Genomic DNA, 23,273 nt, shown 5'->3' on the forward strand with positions numbered 1-23,273 from the left:
TAGGCAGTGCATACGATCCCACCAAGTCGCAAAGCGAGGTCGGGGCACAGGCTGGCAGGGCACGGAGTGGGGGTGAGATGCCAGGACGGCCAGGAGCGGGTGGAGCGACCGCTGACCACACTTCCTGCTCCTGGATTCCACTGGACCCCTCTGATGTGGGCCCTGAACAGCTTTAACCTGAGTGGAGCTGGATTGGAGTTCTAAGGGACTCCCAAACACCCCTCTTGTGTGTGTGCTGACGCCCAAGGTGCACTTGTATAGACTGAGCCGCCCTCCACCCGCTCACCGTAAAGGGACAGAGGACTAGGAAGGGTATAATGTTTGCTTGCTGACTTTTCTAGGCTAAAGAACTCTACGAGTCGAAGGGATCGAGAGGACAGACTCTACTTCGCGTGGCGCCTGAAGAGTGTGGGCGAGCAGTGGCATACAGAGGTCTCTGGTGGGTGACTGCCAATAATCTGTTTCATAACACCAGGGCTCCATCGCTGTCTCCGTGCCCAGAAGGTAGAGATGGCAGGGAAGGTCACACTCTGATATATATATATATATATATATATTGATATATATATTTATAAGCAGGCACCGACTCCGTGGGATTCGTAATCAAGGGTCTTTATTAATAAGAAAGACGACCAGACGCGTTTTGGCGGACAAGTCCGCCTTGCTCACTACATACATATATATATATTCTCTTCCCATAGTGTACTTTCACGTGCAGTGAAGCGATGCAAGTAGTTTGAGCACTCCGGGCAAAGTACAATTTCGCCACTGTGAGTCTCCCCGTTCACTGAACAAAACTAAGAAGCCACTTTCAGGCCCTTTTCCCTGTAATGCTTTACCGTCTCTGCGTGGGCGCTGCAGTTCAATGGGCACACGGGTCGGGAGAACTCAAGGACCCGTTTATGTAGACAGTGGTTGTTCTAAAAATGTGGCATCGATCGAGTCTTCCTGGGCAGATGCTGAACACCCTTGGCTCTAGGGAGCGTGATGGTAGAGACAGCACTGAGGGGGCAAGAGGTCTGACTGCTGACGTCACGCTGCGAGCTTAGGCGCCTAGTGTCAAGTCCTCGATCATCTAACAGAGTGCTTAGGAACATGTAAACTGACAGAATAAACGTGATCTAGAAACTGGGCAATACATGCATTGAACGGGCAGAAACCAGCAATGTCCTTCCTCTCAGACCTCTGTGTTCTTGTCCAGCTGAATCCGGTCTTTCAACAAACACGCCGCATGATAATCTCGACACACGGCTGCTTTACTGCACCCTTACTCGAGGGAGATGAATCAAATTTAACCTAACCCATCAGAACACCCAGCCACTGATCCACCCACTCGTCTATCTACGCATTCACTTGCCAATCTCTTCATTCCTCCACCCGCTCTTCTGGCCACCCGCTCATCTATCAAAGCAGGCGCCCGCCGACCTGGTCATACATCCGCTCTCTCGTCCCTCCCTCTAGTTGCCCACTTACTCATCCATCCATACGCTCATCCTTCCACCTACTCATCCATCCGCTCATACTTCCACCTACTCATCCACCTGCTCATCCTTCCACCTACTCATCCATCCGCTCATCCTTCCACCTACTCATCCATCCGCTCATCCTTCCACCTACTCATCCACCCGCTCATCCTTCCACCTACTCATCCACCCGCTCATCCTTCCACCTACTCATCCTTCCACCTACTCATCCACCCGCTCATCCTTCCATCTACTCATCCACCCGCTCACCCTTCCACCTACTCATCCTTCCACCTACTCATCCATCCGCTCATCCTTCCACCTACTCATCCACCCGCTCATCCTTCCACCTACTCATCCACCCGCTCATCCTTCCACCCAGTCATCCATCCGCTCATCCTTGCACCTACTCATCCATCCGCTCATCCTTCCCTCTTCATCCATCCGCTCATCCTTCCACCCAGTCATCCATCCGCTCATCCTTCCACCCAGTCATCCATCCGCTCATCCTTCCACCTACTCCTCCATCCGCTCATCCTTCCACCTACTCCTCCATCCGCTCATCCTTCCCCCTCATCCATCCGCTCATCCTTCCATCCAGTCATCCATCCGCTCATCCTTCTCCCATCCATCCGCTCATCCTTCCACCTACTCATCCATCCGCTCATCCTTCCACCCACTCATGCTTCCACCCACTCATCCTTCCATCCAGTCCTCCATCCGCTCATCCTTCCACCCAGTCCTCCATCCGCTCATCCTTCCCCCACTCATCCATCAAAGCATGCACCGTTCATCCATCCATTCATCAGCTCACGTGTCCATCCCTCCACCCGCCCGCGCACGTTGCCTGCCTGTAGGAAGAGTCCAAGCCCGCGCTTGTCCCAGTCCACAGCCCCCCTCTGTTTTCGCTCTTCTCGCGGTGGGTGGCTCCAGGGCCTCTCACTAATTTGCTGTTTGGGCTGAGAGCGCCGGGAGTAATGAGGGGGCGTGAGAGGCAGCGGCGGCGCGGCCCCTTCATTACTGCGGCGCTTCCACGCGGCAGCAGCGGGATCGGTGCCTCGTGGCTGCAGGTCTTGGAGATCTCAGCGGTGCCGATGGGGCTGGACCGGCCCCCCTGGGCAGGTGCGAGGGGGCGTGGGATCCCACCAGCGCCGGAGTACACACAGGAACAGGACACCCAGGCTATAGCCGTCCACGCGCTGCCCCGGGGGTCCCTTGTGCGATAGTGTCCTGGGGTCATGCACGACCCCCCAACGCCCCCCCCCCCCCCTGTGTAATATGGCCCCTGGTGTCCGCACCCTCTTCCTGCTACTCCTGGAAAGCAGTGGCGCAGAAGGGCTTCAGGTAGATCGGTCTAGCTACAGACAGCTGCCACGTGACCTCGTGTTTTCTCCCAACAGCGCTTTGTTGCATTCTCGGGCGTCTAGGCGCAGTCCTGAAACTCCGAGCCTCAGAATAGAAAGTGTTGGGCAGGACATTCAGAACTGCTCGAAGTTCACACGTGTATAGATAAGACGAGTGGACCCTGGGTGAAGTAATCGCAGACATGTCGAACTGTGGGAGATCATGTGCCCGCTCTGCCTATAAATACATTCTCATATCCCCATGGAATTATCCATGTATTATTGTTTTATTGGTAAAAAAAAACGTATCCGAGACGTTTCGCACAGACCATCAGTATTTCTTTGTGTACTTGTCATCAGCGCACGCTCTGTCACGTTTGGAAGTTGACGGTGAATACAGAAACATCCTTCAGCCTGAGCGCGTGGTGCAGGAGCAGGGCCCACTTGTTAAGTGACTCTGACCTCGGCAGGGCGTTGGATTTGCCCTCATGGACAGTGGCGTTTCTATGTGGCCATCGGGCACATACCTGCAGAATGGATGGACCAGTGTCCGCGTTTGACGATATTGTAAATAACGACAGTTCAGACTCCCTGTATACACTATCCCTCTCAGTAAGCCCCCCCCCCCCCCCCTGTAACTCTAGAATGGGTCTGGCCTTCGGGGGCCATTGCTGAACCCCTCTCACCAACAGCTTCATAAGCAAAAAAAAAACAACCCCAAAGCCTGCCACGCAAATCCTCAGTGTAGCCAAGCGGCTTAAAGGCCAAAGCTCTAGGGGCTGATCTTTTTATTTTTAAACCTAAACCGAAACAGGTGAATTTGCCTCTAATTTCGACCTTCGGTGGAAGCACCCACGCTTCATCGTTTTTTTCCTGAAATGTTTCAAAACGGACTGGTTTCTTTTTGTCACGAAAAACAGTGTAACCGTGAAAAAAAACATATCAATTAAAAGTGACCGGAGGGAATCCTTTCTAGTAAATCCCAAATTAAAACCGGGTGAGGAGTGATCCGCGGTTCTGAGTGTGGCTCTGTCTCAGAATTAAAGCCATTGGCAGTTGCTCTTGGCAGATAAATAAAACGCCCTCTTCCTGCTTCTGACACCATTGCCTCTCGGAGGTAACCAAGTGAGTCATCGTTGTAAATGTGTTGGGCGTGTGGGCGCCTGGCATGAGGTTTTACCGCCAATAGAGTGCTGGGAACGGCAGAAAGCCCATTTCAAACCTCAGGAACGCGGAGACCCTCGCGCATGACTCACGCAGTGAAGGGGCGGCCGCCTGGGGGCAGTCAGCTGTGTTGCAATGTAAATGGAGCCTTCTCCCTCTCTTGCCAGGCCACATCACAATAAAACCCGGGTTCCCTTTTTTGCAGATTTATATAGCGCGAACTCGACCGGAAGGTATTGGAGCGCTTTACAAGAGCACCAGTTACTTAAAACATGGAGGCATTCGTTTTTTATAGGCATGGGGAGATTCCAACCTAGCACCCCAGGTCCAGAGGCGGCAGCTCTGGTCGTTATGCCACAACCTCTCGTCCCTTCTCCCACCGTCCCGCGGTTCCCCATTTGAATGGTCTCCTTGGTGCTTTCCCCCGTACAACCCCACTCCTTGCGAGTAGCCGTTTTCCATTCCTTAGCTGTCAGTAGTCACTCGACCCAGACATGGCGTGTGGAAAGGACCTCCCCCGCCAGCCGGTGGGCCTGGGAGGATGCAGGGGCCATGATTAATTCGACGACGGTCGCTTCGCTGCCCCTTTACGTCTTGGCGCCAGCCGTCTCCGGCGCGCCGCACTTCGGAGACCTCCTCCGAGGGTCCCGCGGGGCCCGCCCTGGTTAAGAAAAGGCAGGCGGAAAATGACGCAACCTGCACAGGGCATTGAATATTGCAGGAGCGGAAACAGTACTGTAAGACCAAACAATCCAGGAAAATGCGGGGAAGGGATGGTGGCAGGGCATGGGGCGAGGTACTCTCCGTTTAAGGAACAGAGCTTGAGTATCGCCCGGGTATTTTATTTTCCTGATAGCTTTATTTTGATATGTAAGTATATAGCTGATTTATATATTATCTATGCACACATGGTCTGGCCTGCAGGTCTGCTCACGGTTCATATTCCCAGGGTGGCAGCAGAAAATACAGACCTTGGTATGGAGTGACCAGAATTTTAAAGCCAAAAAAACCGGGACATTTCCCAAAAATAGTAGGACTACAATTTTACTTCAACCCAGCGCACAGAATGACAATGCTTCCTAGCAGAGAATTACAGAAGAAGCAGTGAGACCGTACATAAAATGCAATTTTTATAGCCAGTAGCATGCCTGGTAATTAAATTGTTTTCCGATAACAGCTGCTAACAATCCCTGCTTTGCAAAACATAAAAAGATACCTCCCACCGTTTTCAGCCGACCCTCTCTAAAAACCGGGACATGAGCTTCATTTCTTGAAATCTGCCGGGACAGCTTGCGAAAACCGTGACTGTGGGCAAATCCAGGACGCCTGGTCACCCTACCTTGGAATCTTAACAGATATTCATTTGGATCCTGCTTTGTTAGGTTTGGTATGAGCCAGAACCTTTCGATTTCAGAAAATAGATATTTATAATATACTTGCGTTTAGGGGCTTTCAGCCAGCTATCTTCATCTACTGGTCAATTTTTGTGTCATTACATTTTTTTTCACCCCCTAGAGCAGGGGTCTCCAACCTTTTCTGTAGTGAGAGCTAATCTGCTCATGGAAAGTCCTGCCGAGCTACTAGCATATTTTATCACTGTAAAATGCTATGTATTAACATTACACTATGACAACCCTAAGAACGATTTATCAGTAGTAACCACCCAAACATTCCAGAATGAAGTTATCAGCAGAATGCTAGGAAAACGTTTATCAATATTAAATGCTTGTAATCAAGTAAAATTCAAATCATCACATGCTGTGTGCCACAAAGGGTACTACGTAAGTCTCCCCAACTCAAATTGAATGATCATTCAGCTAACAACTTTAAATGTGTTTTAGAACTGTAATATTTTGTCTTCATTAGCTTATTAGTTTTTAAAAATACACATATTTTTCTATCAAAACCACTTTCCACTTTGAGCAATCAAACTCAATTTTCCCCCAAAAAACCTTTTCAGAAAAAAACAATTTTTTTTTCCTTTACATATCAAATGAGTTTTCTTTGTTAGAAAATACACAGCCCCTAAACATCAGCTTTCCGTTTTCGTTGAGTACTGCCATGTAAAAATGCCTCTGATGGACAAATTCTGCTTCAAATACCCAGGAATTGGAATCATAGGCCATGATTGCTCACCATAACACTATTAATGCATCTGTTATGCTAATAATGCCCACCATTAAACCGGGGCTACTACTCTATCACAGCTGACTGTCCAACATATACCAGTTATGGACATTATTATGGGAGAAGCGGTTGCCACTCTCAGGAATGGCTAAAAGCAAGCCAGTCATGCTCTTGATATGTCAGCAATGGCAGTAAGTATGTAAATACTAGACTTGTATGCCCAAAATAGTCAAGGATGAAAATATTATGGCAATGGCACAATTATACCATGAACAGGCACAATGGACAGACGTGGTAGTGTGTTTGAACCGAGTAACGGAGCGTACACTGGAGGTGGCGATGGGAACTTGCCTTTTGCTTTGGTTCCCGCACACCCCTAACACTAAAATTACTAGCAAGTTTTACGATTTGGGGTTGATAATGTCAAAGAGGGAGCTTACCATGCATTGGAAGGCGAGAGCGGGACATAACTTTCAAAGATGGAGGGTGAGTTTCTTGAACTGGGCGAGCAGTCAAGGGTCCCTTCGTCTGCAACTAGCCAGGCGTCCATCCAATGATAAGGCGCTGGAGGCAGCAAGAGCGTGGGGTGCATTGGTAGCGGGGCTCCAGTCACATATGGAAGTGGATGGGGAAGAAGAAGGGGACGCAGGAATAGCTCAGGACACGGAGGCCAGAGCGGGGAACACTGGGGAGTATAATGGGGAAGGGGATACCTCAACACACAACGAGAGGAGTCAGCTCACTCTCTAGGTTAAGAAGTTTAGCGGAATCAGGGCAGGGCTCAGAGCACACATGAGTAACTAAAAGGAACCTCCTGTCTACCGAGACCAGGGACGGTATTATTCTCCATTAAGCTGTGTTAGATAAATTGAATCCTTGTTTGCATGTCTAGATGAGGGGGGTAGGCAAGGGCACACTGACAAGGGGGGTGGAGGTGGAGAGGGAGGCGGGTAGGGTAGTTAGGGGAAGAATGTTGAGAGTTTATTCCTCCTGTTTTACAAATTGGTTTTGGGACCATCTGCGCAATGGTCTAGAATATGACAATGGTGTGGTGATATGTTGGATGGAAAGATCAATAAAAATTTATTTTAAAAAAATGAATGGGCACAATTGCGCCAGAGATAATACTTTTATGATGGGGACCAGCATACATATTTGGCAGCCCTTGACACCAGGAGTAGCTTTAAGGAACCATAACTGTTTATTAGGGAAGGACACAATGTCACACACCCACACACAAATGAATGTGATGCTTCTAATTTTCTCTGCCCTGGAGGCATACTCTCTTCCCTCAGCTCTTTGGTTGATCATGCTCCCAACTAACACATTTTCACTCTAGTTCTTGCAGTCACACACTTTGGTGGGTCAGCCTTGGTTACTGCTGCCACTGTGCTTTGATTTCACACATGGTGTGACTGATAGAGCAGGGCATATAACATGGCCAATCTCCTTCTTAGGTAAATTTAAAGGGGATAAAGATGGTTCATGTGGCAGACCCATAGGCCAACACTGTAGCCTCCACATGCTACAACACCCTCCGCATACTTTGCAAAACCTTTAAATGGATCCCCCCCAAATGCAGGAAGACCGTCACCCATGCACTCATCACCAGCAGACTGGACTACCGGAATGCCCTCCATGCCGGAATCAACAAATATCTGCTCCACAAACTCCAGACTGCCAGAACACGGCAGCCAGACTCGTCCTCAGCATCCCACAACAAGACTACATCACCCAGCACCTACGAGACCTCCACTGGCTCCCCTTCCAAAATAGAGTGACCTTCAAGTTGCTCACACACACACCTACAAAGCCGTCTACAACACCGGACCCCAATACCTCCTTCTATGCCTCCAAGAGAAATCTCCACTCTGCTGACCAGGCCTTGGCCGAAACCACTTGCATCCACAGAGGCAGATCCTTCTCCTACATCACGGCCAAGACATGGAACAAACTCTCCCCCAGAATCAGACGAAGCCCCACACTGAAAGCATTCAGGAAGAGCCTCAAGACCTGGCTTTTCGAATGACCGGAGCTGTCTAAATGCCCCTCCCCCCAGTGCTTTGAGACCCTTATATGTGAGTAGTGCACTCTATAAATCCCTGATTGATTGATAGGCCAACAGAGTGTGTGTTTGAGTGTTATCAAGAGGTCCTGCCATTGGTTTGGCTGTTGCAAACTCTCACGGGTAATGAAACAAGCAGTGCTGCCTTCTTTAAATACACAGAATCCCTGAGATCGGATTGGTTTGGCTTCACCTCTGAGAGCTACTTTGAGGGTGCTGGTGAGCTACCAGTAGCTCCCGAGCTACTGGTTGGAGACCCTGCCCTAGAGCATTCAACATGGTCAGTGGATCAGCCTGGTTTACATTGTCTAAGTACACAGTGAGTGTCTGCATTCAGTTCTTGCTCTAGGAGCACTCGGCAATCAAAATAGGTTTGTTGCCAGGGACTTCTATGGCAGTGCATGCTTTTTGAAACACAAAGCATTGAAACCTGCTTAACAGCGCAGCTGTCTGGGTTGCTGAAAACTTGCTGGGACGTTCTGAAAGCTTCCCTCAGAATGCATTCCGCCCATTGCTTACCATTGGATTTCTGTTTTGTAACTCACAGTTGCTTGCTTTCTATTTGTTGGATTTATTTATTTTAGGCTATCTACCTTGTGTTAGTTCCTCCCATGGAGCATAGCCTATTTACCTGTCTACTTGTATTCTTTTGTGAGTGCTCGCCTTCTGTAAACAGTTCTTTACATTTTGATCTTAATCTTGTCACATTTGCAGTGCATTCAAAAACAGAGGTCAGATGTCAGGCTCTGTCTTCTGAGGGAGCTTGGATTTACTTTTCTTTCTCTGATTTCAAAGGGAGAGGACTTATGTGACAATCTTGGTGAGGTTATGAAAGGAAAGGCTTTTTTTCTAGCACACAAAAAAATGTAGATTCTGGAAATGAATATAGCAAATATTTCAGAAAATTTTATAATTAGGAAAGCACAAATGAAGCACATTTTTTCGTAAATCTGCAGTGTGGTGGAAAGAAATCTTTTAATAAAACAAAACAAATCAAGTGCATTAGATGATGCCATTTCCACACATTATCGTTTGTGCGCTGTATCAGTAAATCTGTATGTTTGTACAAATGTAATGGTTATTTCAATTGAAAATGTGTTTGCTGTAATGGTGGTGCGCTACCACACCATGCATACTCCTTACTACTGCACACCACGCCACTCTACTCCACCCTGTGCAACTCTACATCCCTCAACTCTATGCCACTCTTCGACACACAACTGTACTCTACTGTACGACACCCCACTCCAGTCTATGCCCCTCCACTCTATGCCACGCCCATCCACTCTGACACTCCACTCTGCAATAGGCCACTCCACGCCTCTCCCCTCCATTCTACTCCCCTCTGCCCTATGCCACAACACTGTACAACCCAGTATTACCCTCAACTCTATTCTATTCTACTCCACTCTATGCCACTCCACTCAGATCCTTTACTCCAATCTATGGCACTCTCTGCCCCTCCTCTCACCACCACACCTCTCCATACCCCTCCACTCTGTGCCACTCTACGCCCCTCCATGCCATTCCAATCTATGACACTCTATGCCACTCCACTATACATCACTCTACTCCACGACACTCGACTCCAGTCTATGCTATGATACTCTGTGACGCTCTGCTCTACTCTATGCCACTCCACTCTACCACTATCTACTCCACTGTGCTCCAAATCACTCTAATCCACTCTACTCCATTTTACATCACTCAACTCTACTCCATTCCACTCTTACACACTCTACTCCACTCTATGCCACCCCACTCCACTCCAGTCTGTGCCCCTCCACTGTAGGTCCCTCGTCTCTCTCCATGATACTCTTAGGACTCTCCATGACACTATATGGCACTCCACTCTACAAACACCCTGCTCCTTTCTACACCACTCCACAGCAATTTACTCTATTTACTCTTTCCACGACACTCAATGCCACTCCACTCCACAGTACTCCACTCTACTTCACACCACTCCATCATGCCAAACCAATCCACTCTAGTCTACGACATGCCATTCCACTCTTCACCTCTCCACTCCATGTCACTCTGCGACACAGTGTTTCACTCTACGCACTCCACTCTGCAGCAGTCTACTCTTCTTCACTTCACTCCACACAACAACACGCCACTGCACGCTACAACATGCCACCCCATTCCATCCATTGACACTTCTCTCTACAACACGCCACTCTACTCTACACCACACTACTCTATGACATGTCCCTCAACTCTACAACACTCCACGCCACTCTACTGTATGACTCGACACTCTGCTTTACAACATACCAGTCCACTCTAAGTCACTCCACTCTATGCCACAAAAGTATTCTCCACTATATGCCACTCTTCTCTACTCTTTGCCACTCCCCTCTACAACACTGTGTGTCACTTAAGTGTATGAAACTCTATGCCACTCCAATCTACAACACTCTACTCTATGTCCTTCCACTGTACAACACTCTACTCTCTCCATGACACTCCCTCACACTCTACGCCACTCCATGACTGTCCACTTCAGTCCACGCCACAGCACTCTACTCTGCACACTATACGACTCCACAACACTCCACTCTGACACTTTACTCCACTCTGCCCCCTTCCAAACTATGCCCCTTCGATCTATGCTCCTGCAATCTACGCTACTCTATGACACACCACTCCCTTCTACACCACTCTTCTTTATGCTCCTCCACTCTGACATGCTCCTCCACTCTATGAAACGTCATTCCACTCTACAACACTCCACTCTACTATGGCACGCCACTACACTCTACGACACACCGCTCTGTTTTGCAACACAGCAGCCCACTCTATGACACTCTATACCACTCCACTCTACGGTGCACTACTCAAATTTATATCCCTCCACTACACTCCATTGTTTGACACTCTACTCCCTCCATGACACTCCACAACTCTCATGACACTCTACTCCACTCAATGCTACTCCACCCTACGACACTCTGTGCCACTCTACGTCACTCCACTCTACATCACTTCATGCCATTCCAGTGTACAACACCCTACTCCACTCTATGCTACTCCACTCCACAACCTTCCACTCTACAAACTGTACTCTCTCCACAACACTCTATGCCACTCTGCACCACGCCACTCCACTCTTCTCCATGCCACTATACTGTGCGCCATTCTACGTCATGCAGCTCCACTCTACGACACGCAACTTCTCTCTACGACAATCCACTCTAGGCCACTCTACTCTACGATATTCTACGACACTCTACAACACTCTACTGCACTCTGTGCCCCTCCACTCTGTCACTCCACTCCACACCACTCTAAGACACTGCTCCACTCAATGGCACAGCACTCTGTTCCACTCTATGCCACTTCACTCTATGACAATCTACTCCATTATATGCCACTACATACTACTTCACTTTATGCAATTCCACTCAATTTTACGCCACTCCACTCTACTCCACGACGCAACACTCCACTCTGTGCGACTCCACTGCAAGGCATTCGATGCTGCTCCACTCTACGACACTCTGCTCCAAACTATGCCCCTCCACTCTACACCCCTCCACTGTAGTCCACTCTGATGCTCTACTCCTTCTAGACTTCTCCAAGACTCTCCATGAAACTCTATGCCACTCCAGTCTATGACACTCTACTGAACTCTACGCCACTCTACTCTACATCACTCCACTCTGACACTCTAAGTCACTCAAGTGTAAGACACTTTCCTCCACTCCGTGCCCTTCTACTCTACAACACTCCACTCCCCCCTCGCCACTTCACTTTGCAACATGGCACTCCACTCTACTCCACTCCACACAAAGGCACTCCATCACTCCACTCTATGGCACTCCACTCTGCGCCATTTCATGGCATGCACCTCCATTGTATGACACACAACTCCACTCTACTCTATGCCACTCCACTCTATGCTATTCCACTCTGTTGTGTTATGTGAATTTGTAGAGCGCAGCTAATCACCTGTGAGGGTATCCAGGAACTGAGTAGGGCAGGCCTGAGGGAAAGAAGATCATGCCTCTTTCATCTGGAAGAGCCATGTCTTTGGGTTTCATTGGAAGTTCACGAGGGAGGGGGAGGTTCGGAGGTGTTCCGGAAGATCGTTCCAGGTCTTGGCTGCGAGGTATGAGAAGGAGTGTCCTCCACTTCTCGTCTTCTCGATGCGAGGGAGGTGTGCTCTTGCCTTTAAGCTAACTTCCTTGTGTACTTCTCCCACGTGTTCCTTCCTCTCTTCCTCATGTTTTGCTTGCCACCATTTCCATTGTTGTCCATGTTGTTGCCTGCCCCCAACTAATCCCACTGTGTTATCCATCAGCTTCCCCAGTAACTCCATTGCCAGTGTGCTTGCTCCCAGCCATTCTCTCCTCTCTGCCACTCCCTCTTATCAATTTCACACCCTGACTCACCATCCCCTCCACCATGTTGTCAACCACCTCCTCACTGTAACCTTCTGCCCGCCCCTCCTTTGCCCCTGTTTGTTGTCTCCGGTCTCCCTCCGCTCGTTTGCAGCAAAAGGTCGACCTTTTGCTGCAAACAGTGACGCGTGATGGACGATGATATTTACCACAAGGGGATTACAAGCGCCACTATGATTGGCTGAGAAATCAGAAATCTGGAACTAGTCTAAGGAACACAGTCCTGCAAATATATATTGAGGCCAATGATCCAAGGACAGACTGCTAATACATTTATAAGGTGGCCATCCCTGCATACTCTTGTATCTTTGAACCTTCATATCCATGACTGTATCTATCGAACACTAAAAACCAACAGTTGACATCTTTTTCGCTACTTTTGCCCTGAAGAAGTCCTTTGGACGAAACACGTTGGCTACGCTTTGCTTGGAGAAATATGAATAAAAGAAATTTTTTAAACCCTACTGTGCGGATTCTTCAAAAATGATTGGTTTATTATTACTTGCTGTGGAGTGCTGAACCATTGTGTTTTGTTGCCATCTACACTAGTCCTGTTATCATCAGTGCTTTTGTTATTGTTGTCATTGGCACTAGTCTCGTTGTCATCGGCACTACTCTCGTTGTCATCGGCACTACTCTTGTTGTCATCGGCACTAGTCTCATTGTTATCATCAGCGCTATTTTCATTGTCATTAGTGTTGTCATCAGCACTAGTCTCATTGCTGTCATCAGCACTATTGTCACTGTTCTGGTTAGCACTAGTCCCACTGTTATCATCAGAGCTATAGTCATTGTTATCATCAGTGCTATACTCATTGTTGTCATGAGCACTAGTCCCATTGTTATCATCAGAGCTATTTTCATTGTTATCATCACCACTAGTCCCGTTGTTAGCATCAGTGCTATTCTCATTGTTGGCATCAACACTACTCCCATTGTTATCATCAGTGCTATTGTCATTGTTGGCATCTGCACTAGTCCCATTGGTATCATCAGCGCTATTCTCATTGTGGTCATGGGCACTAGTCCCATGGCTATCAGTGCTATTCTCATTGTTGGCATCAACACTACTCTCGTTGGTATCATGAGTGCTATTCTCATTGTTGGCATCAGCACTAGTCCCATTGGTATCATCAGCGCTATTCTTATTGTTGTCATGGGAACTACTCCCATGGTTATCAGTGCTATTCTCATTGTTGGCATCAGCACTAGCCCCATTGTTATCATCAGTGCTATTCTCATTGTTGTCATAAGCAATAGTCCCATTGTTATCATCAGTGCTATTCTCATTGTCTGCATCGGCACTAGTCCCATTGTTATCATTAGTGCTATTCCTATTGTTGGCATCGGCACTAGTCCCATTGGTATCATCAGCGCTATTCTCATTGTTGTCATGGGCACTAGTCTCATTGGTATCATCAGTGCTATTCTCATTGTTGGCATCGGCACTAGACCCATTGGTATCATCAGTGCTATTCTCATTGTTGGCATCAGCACTAGTCCCATTGGTATCACCAGCACTATTCTCATTGTTGTCATGGGCACTAGTCCCATGGTTATCAGTGCTATTCTCATTGTTGGCATCGGCACGATTCCCATTGTTAGCATCAGTGCTATTCCCATTGTTGGCATCAGCACTAGTCCCATTGTTATCATCAGCGCTATTCTCATTGTTGTCATGGGCACTAGTCCCATGATTATCAGTGCTATTCTCATTGCTGTCATGAGCAATAGTCCCATTGTTATCATCCGTGCTATTCTCATTGTTGGCATCTGCACTAGTCCCATTGTTATCATCAGTGCTATTCTCATTGTTGTCAGGAGCACTAGTCCCATTGGTATCATCAGCGCTAATCTCATTGTTGTCATGAGCACTGGTTCCATTGTTATCAGTGCTATTCTAATTTTTGTCATCAGCACTAGTCCCATGGTTATGAGTGCTATTCTCATTGTTGGCATCGGCACTATTCCCATTGTTATCATCAGTGCTATTCCCATTGTTGGCATCAGCACTAGTCCCATTGTTATCATCAGCGCTATTCTCATTGTTGGCATCAGCCCTAGTCCCATTGTTATCATCAGTGCTATTCTCATTGTTGGCATCAGCCCTAGTCCCATTGTTATCATCAGTGCTATTCTCATTGTTGGCATCAGCCCTAGTCCCATTGTTATCATCAGTGCTATTCTCATTGTTGGCATCGGCACTATTCCCATTGGTATCATCAGCGCTATTCTCATTGTTGGCATGGGCACTAGTCCCATTGTTATCAGTGCTATTCTCATTGTTGGCATCAGCACTAGTCCCATTGTTATCATCAGTGCTACCATCAGCTTCTGAAACCCCATTTTTACCTACTAAATGTCTTGCGCTGCTCGAGCAGTGCTGCACACTGCAACGCTAGGCACGAGACCTAAAAAAGTGCTATGATGAGGCCAGTACTGGCTTTGTCATAGGCCTTTTCACTTTCAGCTGTGCTGCACAGCAGTGGTGCTACTGAACAAGGCTAAAGGATAGTGACAAAGCCAATAGCTCTCTTCTAGTGTGAAACCTATTGACTTTGACAATACTTGTTTTATACTGACGAGTGCCCGTCAACTCTCCCAACAACAAGTAAAAACAAGCATTGACAAAGCCAAAAAGGTTACAGTCATTGCCAGGCTTATTGGGTTTATTATTGCTTGTTTGTAGATCTGGTTTCCGCTAAGACCTTTTGATTTGCTAAATATATGTATCTTTTATGTACTTACAGGGGCTTTCAACAAGCCTTGTTTATCTTTTGGTCTGTTATTGTTGCTCAATCATATTCTTCTTCAGCCACTACAGCACAGACCATGGGGTAGGGGGTCCGCCCATTTCAGCCACTGGCTAACTTCACTTTAGGTGATGGAATTTTGCCCTTTCACAAGGAGCACAGTCACACACAAAATAGTTCTCCTCAGTGCAAGGGACTACTATGACTATATGTGCTTTTAGAGATAAAAAGAATGTTTACATTTATTGCTGAGATGCTCTAACCTAACTGAAAGTCGTCAGGTGTTGGTCGATTTTATTGATAAACCTTTGTTAAGTTTTGTCTTCAGTGTTTTGTGAACATGTTCAAGAAACATTGACTCGAATTTTGCTGCCTTTTGGGCCACTTTCTGTTGCTAACCATCTGCGACTATGGTCCCTTAGTGAAGGAATGTGAGCAGAGCCCAACATTTATTGCTGGTATTATACAAAAAAGTGCTAATCCCTCAAAGTGATGATATGTATACACCTAAATGTAGCAGGCCCAGAGTTGGGCTACACAGTATTTGTAACCTCGTTTCATGGTCTTCTTCTTTCCTCCCAGGTCTTTTGGCGTGGTCCTGTGGGAGCTCCTGACAGGGGAGATTCCCTACAAAGATGTGGATTCATCAGCCATCATCTGGGGTGTAGGTAGCAACAGCCTCCACTTGCCTGTCCCTTCAAGTTGCCCCGATGGCTTCAAGATCCTACTGCGCCAGTGCTGGTGAGTTCCAGGTCTACTACTGCTGCCCCACTGAAGCTGTCCCACCTTCCTTTGCTCAAGCAAACAATGCTCAGTTAGCCAAAATATGCCCCAGGAATACATGTGGAGGGCATCATGTTTGACCCTTGTGGGGAGGGTGTCATCCATCTGGGGCATCCTAGGGGTTACCAGTGAACTCGCGATAACATGATGCGTTTGTATTAACGCTTCAGGTCAAACCAGAATAGAATAGCAGTGTGTCCTGGTGGAGTTAATGTCTAGGGTATAGGTTTTAGCCACTGTTCCCCTTTCTCACCCCCTTTCCTTCCACTGCCATCATCTAATATCCAGTAACAACTACAACCAGTTTCCTCCACCCAACCGCCACGCTCGTTTAGGACATCTTATTACCCTCCCAGAGTTTTTAGTGGTTTCAATGCTACGCTAGGCCTCATATTTGCACGCTAGGGCTTTGCTGTGAAAGCTCACGCTCACAGCTTTGCAAACTGGTGTGCTTATATTAAACCTCGTGTTCATAGCCTCGCCCACTGGTGCTGACATATTAAACTTCATGCTCAGCCTCAGGCACTGGTGCACTCATGCTAAACCTCATGCTCGGAGCCTTGCCCACTGGTGCACTCACAGTTAACGTCATGCTCAAAGCGTCGCAAACTAGTGCACTCATGCTAAGCCTCAAGCTCACAGCCACACAAAGTGGTGCACTCACACTAAACCTAATGCTCACACAGACGTACTCACTGGTGCACTTATATTAAACCTCAAGTTCACAGCCTTGCAAAGCGGTGCACTCACACTAAACCTCAAGCTCACAGCCTTGCAAAGTGTTGCACTCACACTAAACCTCATGCTCACAGCTTTGCACACTGGTGCACCCTCACTAAACCTCAGACTCACAGCCTTACTCACTGGTGCACTCACACTAAACCTCAAGCTCACAGCCTCGCAAAGTGGTGCACTCATACTTAACCTTGTGCCCACAGCTTTGCACACTGGTGCACTTATATTAAACCTCGTGGTCATAGCCTCGCGGACTGGTGCTCACATATTAAACTTCATGCTCAGCCTCAAGCACTGGTGCACTCATGCTAAACCTAGTGCCCACAGCTTTGCACACTGGTGAACTTATATTAAACCTCGTGGTCATAGCCTCGCAAACTGGTGCTCACATATTAAACTTCATGCTCACCCTCACGCACTGGTGCACTCATGCTAAACCTCATGCTCACAGCCTTACTCACTGGTGCACTTATATTAAACCTCAAGCTCACAGCCTCGCAAAGTGGTGCACTCACACTAAACCACAAGCTCACAGTCTCAGAAAATGGTGCACTCATACTTAACCAAGTGCCCACAGCTTTTCACACTGGTGCACTTATATTAAACCTCGTAGTCAGAGCCTCGCGGACTGGTGCTCACATATTAAACTTCATGCTCAGCCTCACGCATTGGTGCACTCATGCTAAACCTCATGCTCACAGCTTTGCACACTGCTTCACTTATGTTGAACCTCGTGGTCATAGCCTTGCGCACTGGTGTTCACGTATTAAACTTAATGCTCAGCCTCGTGCACTGGTGCTCACATACTAAATCTCATGCTCTCAGCCTCACACACTGGTGTACTTATATTGAACCTCGTAGTCATAGCCTTGCGCACTGGTGCTCACATATTAAACTTCATGCTCAGCCTCACGCACTGGTGCACTCATGCTAAACCTCATGCTCACAACCTTACTAACTGGTGCACTTATAGTAAACCTCAAGCTCACAGCCTCGCACAGTGGTGCACGCACACTAAACCACAAGCTCACAGCCTTGCAAAGGGGTGCACCTACGCTAAACCTCATGCCCACAGCTTTGCACACTGGTGCACTTGTGCTAAACCTCAAGCTCACAGCCTTGCAAAGTGTTGCACTCTCACTAAACCTCATGCTCACAGCTTTGCACAATGGTGCACTCTCACTAAACCTCAGGCTCACAGCCTTACTCACTGGTGCACTCACACTAAACCTCAAGCTCACAGCCTCGCAAAGAGGTGCACTCATACTTAACCTTGTGCCCACAGCTTTGCACACTGGTGCACTTATATTAAACCTCGTGGTCATAGCTTCGCGGACTGGTGCTCACATATAAAACTTCATGCTCAGACTCACACATTGGTGCACTAATGCTAAACCTCAAGCTCACAGCTTTGCACACTGGTGCTCTTATATTGAACCTCGTGGTCATAGCCTCGCGCACTGGTGCTCACATATTAAACTTCATGCTCAGCCTCACCACTGGTGCACTCATGCTAAACCTCATGCTAACAGCTTTGCACACTGGTGCACTTCTATTGAACCTCATGGTCATAGCCTAGCGCACTGGTGCTCACATATTAAACTTTATGCTGTGCCTCACCACTGGTGCCCTCCTGCTAAACCTCATGCTCACAGCTTTGTACACTGGTGCACTTATATTGAACCTCGTGGTCATAGCCTTGCGCACTGGTGCTCACATATTAAACTTCATGCTCAGCCTTGCACACTGGTGCTCGCATACTAAATCTCATTCTTTCAGCCTCACGCACTGGTGTATTTATACTAAACCTCATGCTTACCGCTTTGCCCACTGGTGCACTCACACTAAACCTCCAGCACTCGCCTGTATCATCTTACCTCAGTCCGGGCTCTGTTGCTCCAGCACTCGCCTGTATCCTCTTACCTCAGTCCAGGCTCTCCTGCTCCAGCACTCGCCTGTATCCTCTAACCTCAGTCCAGGCTCTGCTGCTCCAGCACTCGCCTGTATCCTCTAACCTCAGTCCAGGCTCTGCTGCTCCAGCACTCGCCTGTATCCTCTAACCTCAGTCCAGGCTCTGCTGTTCCAGCACTCGCCAGTATCCTCTAACCTCAGTCCAGGCTCTGCTGCTCCAGCACTCGCCAGTATCCTCTTACCTCAGTCCAGGTTCTGCTGCTCCAGCACTCGCCTGTATCCTCTAACCTCAGTCCAGGCTCTGCTGCTCCATCACTCGCTTGTATCCTCTAACCTCAGTCCAGGCTCTGCTGCTCCAGCACTCGCCAGTATCCTCTTACCTCAGTCCAGGCTCTGCTGCTCCAGCACTCGCCTGTATCCTCTAACCTCAGTCCAGGCTCTGCTGTTCCAGCACTCGCCAGTATCCTCTAACCCCAGTCCAGGCTCAGCTGCTCCAGCACACGCATGTCTTCTTTTACCTCAGTCCAGGCTGTGCTGCTCTAGCACTCCCTTTTACCTCTTACCTCAGTCCAGGCTCTGCTGCTCCAGCACTCGTCTGTATGCTCTTACCTCAGACCAGGCTCCGCTGCTCCAGCACTCACCTGTAACCTCTTACCTCAGTCCGAGTTTAGTTATTCCACCTCTCACCAGTATCCTCTAACCTCAGTACAGGCTCTGCTGCTTCAGCTCTATCCTGTATGCTCTTATCTCAGTCCAGGCTCTGCTGCTCCAGCACTCACCTGTAACCTCTTACCGCAGTCTGAGTTCAGTTATTCCACCTCTCACAAGTATCCTCTAACCTCAGTCCAGGCTCTGCTGCTCCAGCACTCACCTGTAACCTCTTACCTTAGTCCGAGTTCAGTTATTCCACCTCTCCAGCACTCACCAGTATCCTCTAACCTCAGTCCAAGCTCTGCTGCTCCAGCACAGGCATGTCTCCTTTTACCTCAGTCCAGGCTGTGCTGCTCCAGCACTCGCATGTCTCTTTTTACCTCAGTCCAGGCTCTGCTGCTCCAGCACTCACATGTCTCCTTTTCTCTTAGCCCAGTCTCTGCTGCTCCAGCACTCGCATGTCTCCTTTTACCTCAGTCCAGGCTCTGCTGCGCCAGCACTCGCCAGTATCCTCTTACCTCAGTCCAGGCTCTGCTGCTCCAGCACTTGCCTGTATGCTCTTACCTCAGTCCAGGCTCTGCTGCTCCAGCACTCACCTGTAACCTCTTACCTCAGTCCGAGTTCAGTTATTTCACCTCTCCAGCACTCACCAGTATCCTCTAACCTCAGTCCAGGCTCTGCTGCTTCAGCACTCACCAGTATCCTCTAACCTCAGTCCAGGCTCTGCTGCTCCAGCACTCACCTGTAACCTCTTATCTCAGTCCGAGTTCAGTTATTTCACCTCTTCAGCACTCACCAGTATCCTCTAACCTCAGTCCAGGCTCTGGTGTTCCAGCACTCGCATGTCTCTTTGACCTCTGTCCAGGCTGTGCTGCTCCAGCACACGCATGTCTCCTCTTACCTCAGTCCAGGCTCTGCTGCTCCAGCACTCGCCTGTGTCCTCTTACTTCATTCCAGGCTCTCCAGCTCTCGCCTCTATCCTCTTTCTTACCTAGGTGCAGCTCTGCTGCTTCAGCTCTCGCCTGTATGCGCTTACCGCAGTCCAGGCTCTGCTGCTCCAGCACTCACCTGTAACCTCTTACCTCAGTCCGAGTTCAGTTATTCCACCTCTCCAGCACTCATCAGTATCCACTAACCTCAGTCCAGGCTCTGCTGCTCCAGGACACGCATGTCTCCTTTGACCTCAGTCCAGGCTGTGCTGCTCCAGCACTCGGATGTCTCCTTTTCCCTCAGTCCAGACTCTGCTGCTCCAGCACTCTCATGTCTCCTTTTACCTTAGTCCAGGGTCTGCTGCTCCAGCCCTCGCATGTCTGCTTTTACCTCAGTCCAGGCTCTGATGCTCCAGCACTGGCCTGTATGCTCTTACCTCAGTCCAGGCTCTGCTGCTCCAGCACTCACTTGTAACCTCTTACCTCAGTCCGAGTTCAGTTATTCCAACTCTCCAGCACTCCCCAGTATCCTCTAACCTCAGTCCAGGCTCTGCTGCTCCAGCACTCACCAGAATCCTCTAACCTCAGTCAAGGCTCTGGTGTTCCAGCACTCGCATGTCTCTTTGACCTCAGTCCAGGCTGTGCTGCTCCAGCACTCGCCTGTCTCCTATTACCTCAGTCCAGGCTCTGCTGCTCCAGCACTCGCCTGTGTCCTCTTACTTCAGTCCAGGCTCTCCAGCACTTGCCTCTATCCTCTTTCTTACCTCGGTGCAGCTCTGCTGCTTCAGCTCTCGCCTGTATGCTCTTACCTCAGTCCAGGCTCTGCTGCTCCAGCACTCACCTGTAACCTCTTACCTCAGTCCGAGTTCAGTTATTCCACCTCTCCAGCACTCACCAGTATCCTCTAACCTCAGTCCAGGCTCTGGTGTTCCAGCACTCGGCAGTATCCTCTTACCTCAGTCCAGGATCTGCTGCTCCAGCACTCGCCTATATCCTCATATCTAAGTCCAGGCTCTGGTGTTCCAGCGCTCGGCAGTATCCTCTTACCTCAGTCCAGGATCTGCTGCCCCAGCACTTGCCTGTATCCTCTTACCTCAGTCCAGGCTAAGCTGCTCCAGCACTTCCTGTATCCTCTTACCTCAGTCCAGGCTCAGCTGCTCCAGCACTTCCTGTATCCTATTACCTCAGTCCAGGCTGCGCTGCTGCAGCACTCGCCTGTATCCTGATACCTCAGTCCAGGCTCTCCTGATCCAGCACTCGCCAGTATCCTCATTCTTACCTCAGTCCAGGCTCTCCTGCTCCAGCACTCGCTGGTATCCTCTTTCTTACATCAGTACAGGCTCTCCTGCTCCAGAACTCACCTGTAACCTCTTACCTCAGTCCGAGTTCAGTTATTCCACCCCTTCAGCACTCACCAGTATCCTCTAACCTCAGTCCAGGCTCTGCTGCTCCAGCACTCACATGTCTCCTTTTACCTCAGTCCAGGCTCTGCTGTTCCAGCACTTGCATGTCTCCTTTTACCTCAGTCCAGGCTCTGCTGTTCCAGCACTTGCATGTCTCCTTGTACCTCAGTCCAGGCTCTGCTGCTCCAGCACTCGCATGTCTCCTTTTACCTCAGTCCAGGCTCTGCTGCTCCAGCACTCGCCTGTATCCGGTTACGTCAGACCAGGCTCTGCTGCTCCAGCACTCGCCTGTATCCGGTTACGTCAGCCCAGGCTCTGCTGCTCCAGCATTCGCATGTCTCCTTTTACCTCAGTCCAGGCTGTTTTGCTCCAGCACTCGTCTGTATACTCTTACTTCAGTCCAGGCTCTACAGCTCTCGCCTGTATCCTCTTTCTTACCTTGGTGCAGCTCTGCTGCTCCAGCACTCACCTGTAACCTCTTACCTCAGTCTGAGCTCAGTTATTCCATCTCTCCAGCACTCACCAGTATCCTCTAACCTCAGTCCAGGCTCTGGTGTTCCAGCACACGCATGTCTCCTTTTGCCTCAGTCAAGGCTGTGCTGCTCCAGCACTCGCCTGTATCCTCTTACCTCAGTCCAGGCTCTGCAGCTCCAGTACTTGCCTGTATTCTCTTACCTCAGTCCAGGCTCTGCTGCTCCAGCACTCGCCTGTATCTGGTTACCTCAGTCCAGGCTCTGCTGCTCCAGCACTCACTTGTATCCGGTTACCTCAGTCCAGGCTCTGCTGCTTGAGCACTCGCCTGTATCGTTTTACCTCAGTCCAGGCTCTGCTGCTCCAGCACTCACCTGTATCCGGTTACCTCAGTCCAGGCTCTGCTGCTCCAGCACTTGCCAAAATCCTCTAACCTCAGTCCAGGCTCTGCTGCTCCAACACTCGCCTGTCTCCTTTTACCTCAGTCCTGTCTCTGCTGCTCCAGTTCGCCTGTATCCGGTTACCTCAGTCCAGGCTCTGCTGCTCCAGCACTTGCCAATATCCTCTAACCTCAGTCTAGGCTCTGCTGCTGCAACACTCGCCTGTCTCCTTTTACCTCAGTCCAGGCTTTGCTGCTTAAGTACTCGCCTGTATCCGGTTACCTCAGTCCAGGCTCTCCTGTTCCAGCACTCGCCTGTATCCGGTTACCTCAGTCCAGGCTCTGCTGCTCTAGTACTCGCCTGTAACCGGTTACCTCAGTCCAGGCTGTGCTGCTCCAGCACTCGCCTGTATCCGGTTACCTCAGTCCAGGCTCTTCTGCTCCAGCACTCGCTAATATCGTCTAACCTCAGTCCAGGCTCTGGTGTTCCAGCACTTGCGTGTATCCTTTTACCTCAGTCCAGGCCCTGCTGCTTCATCACTCGCCTGTATGCTCTTACATCAGTCCAGGCTCTGCTGCTCCAGCACTCGCTTGTATCCTCTCTAACCTCAGTGCAGGCTCTGCTACTCCAGCACTCACCAGTACCCTCTAACCTCAGTCCAGGCTCTGGTGTTCCAGCACTCGCCT

General features: G+C 49.3%; 1 protein-coding gene across 3 annotated transcripts in view; it reads left to right on the top strand.

Annotated features, from left to right (window-relative positions):
- The window catches only part of MAP3K12 (mitogen-activated protein kinase kinase kinase 12), a 305,311-nt gene that overhangs the window by 178,322 nt on the left and 103,716 nt on the right, over nucleotides 1-23,273 (top strand). For all 3 annotated transcript variants that reach the window (XM_086965302.1, XM_086965294.1, XM_086965309.1), the window contains exon 6: nucleotides 15,907-16,065. In XM_086965302.1, the coding sequence (XP_086821428.1) occupies nucleotides 15,907-16,065 (159 nt within the window). The remainder of the gene's footprint in view (nucleotides 1-15,906; nucleotides 16,066-23,273) is intronic.

Source organism: Lissotriton vulgaris, chromosome 1_1, assembly GCF_964263255.1.
Source record: "Lissotriton vulgaris chromosome 1_1, aLisVul1.2, whole genome shotgun sequence".
Taxonomy (NCBI): Eukaryota; Metazoa; Chordata; class Amphibia; order Caudata; family Salamandridae; genus Lissotriton; species Lissotriton vulgaris.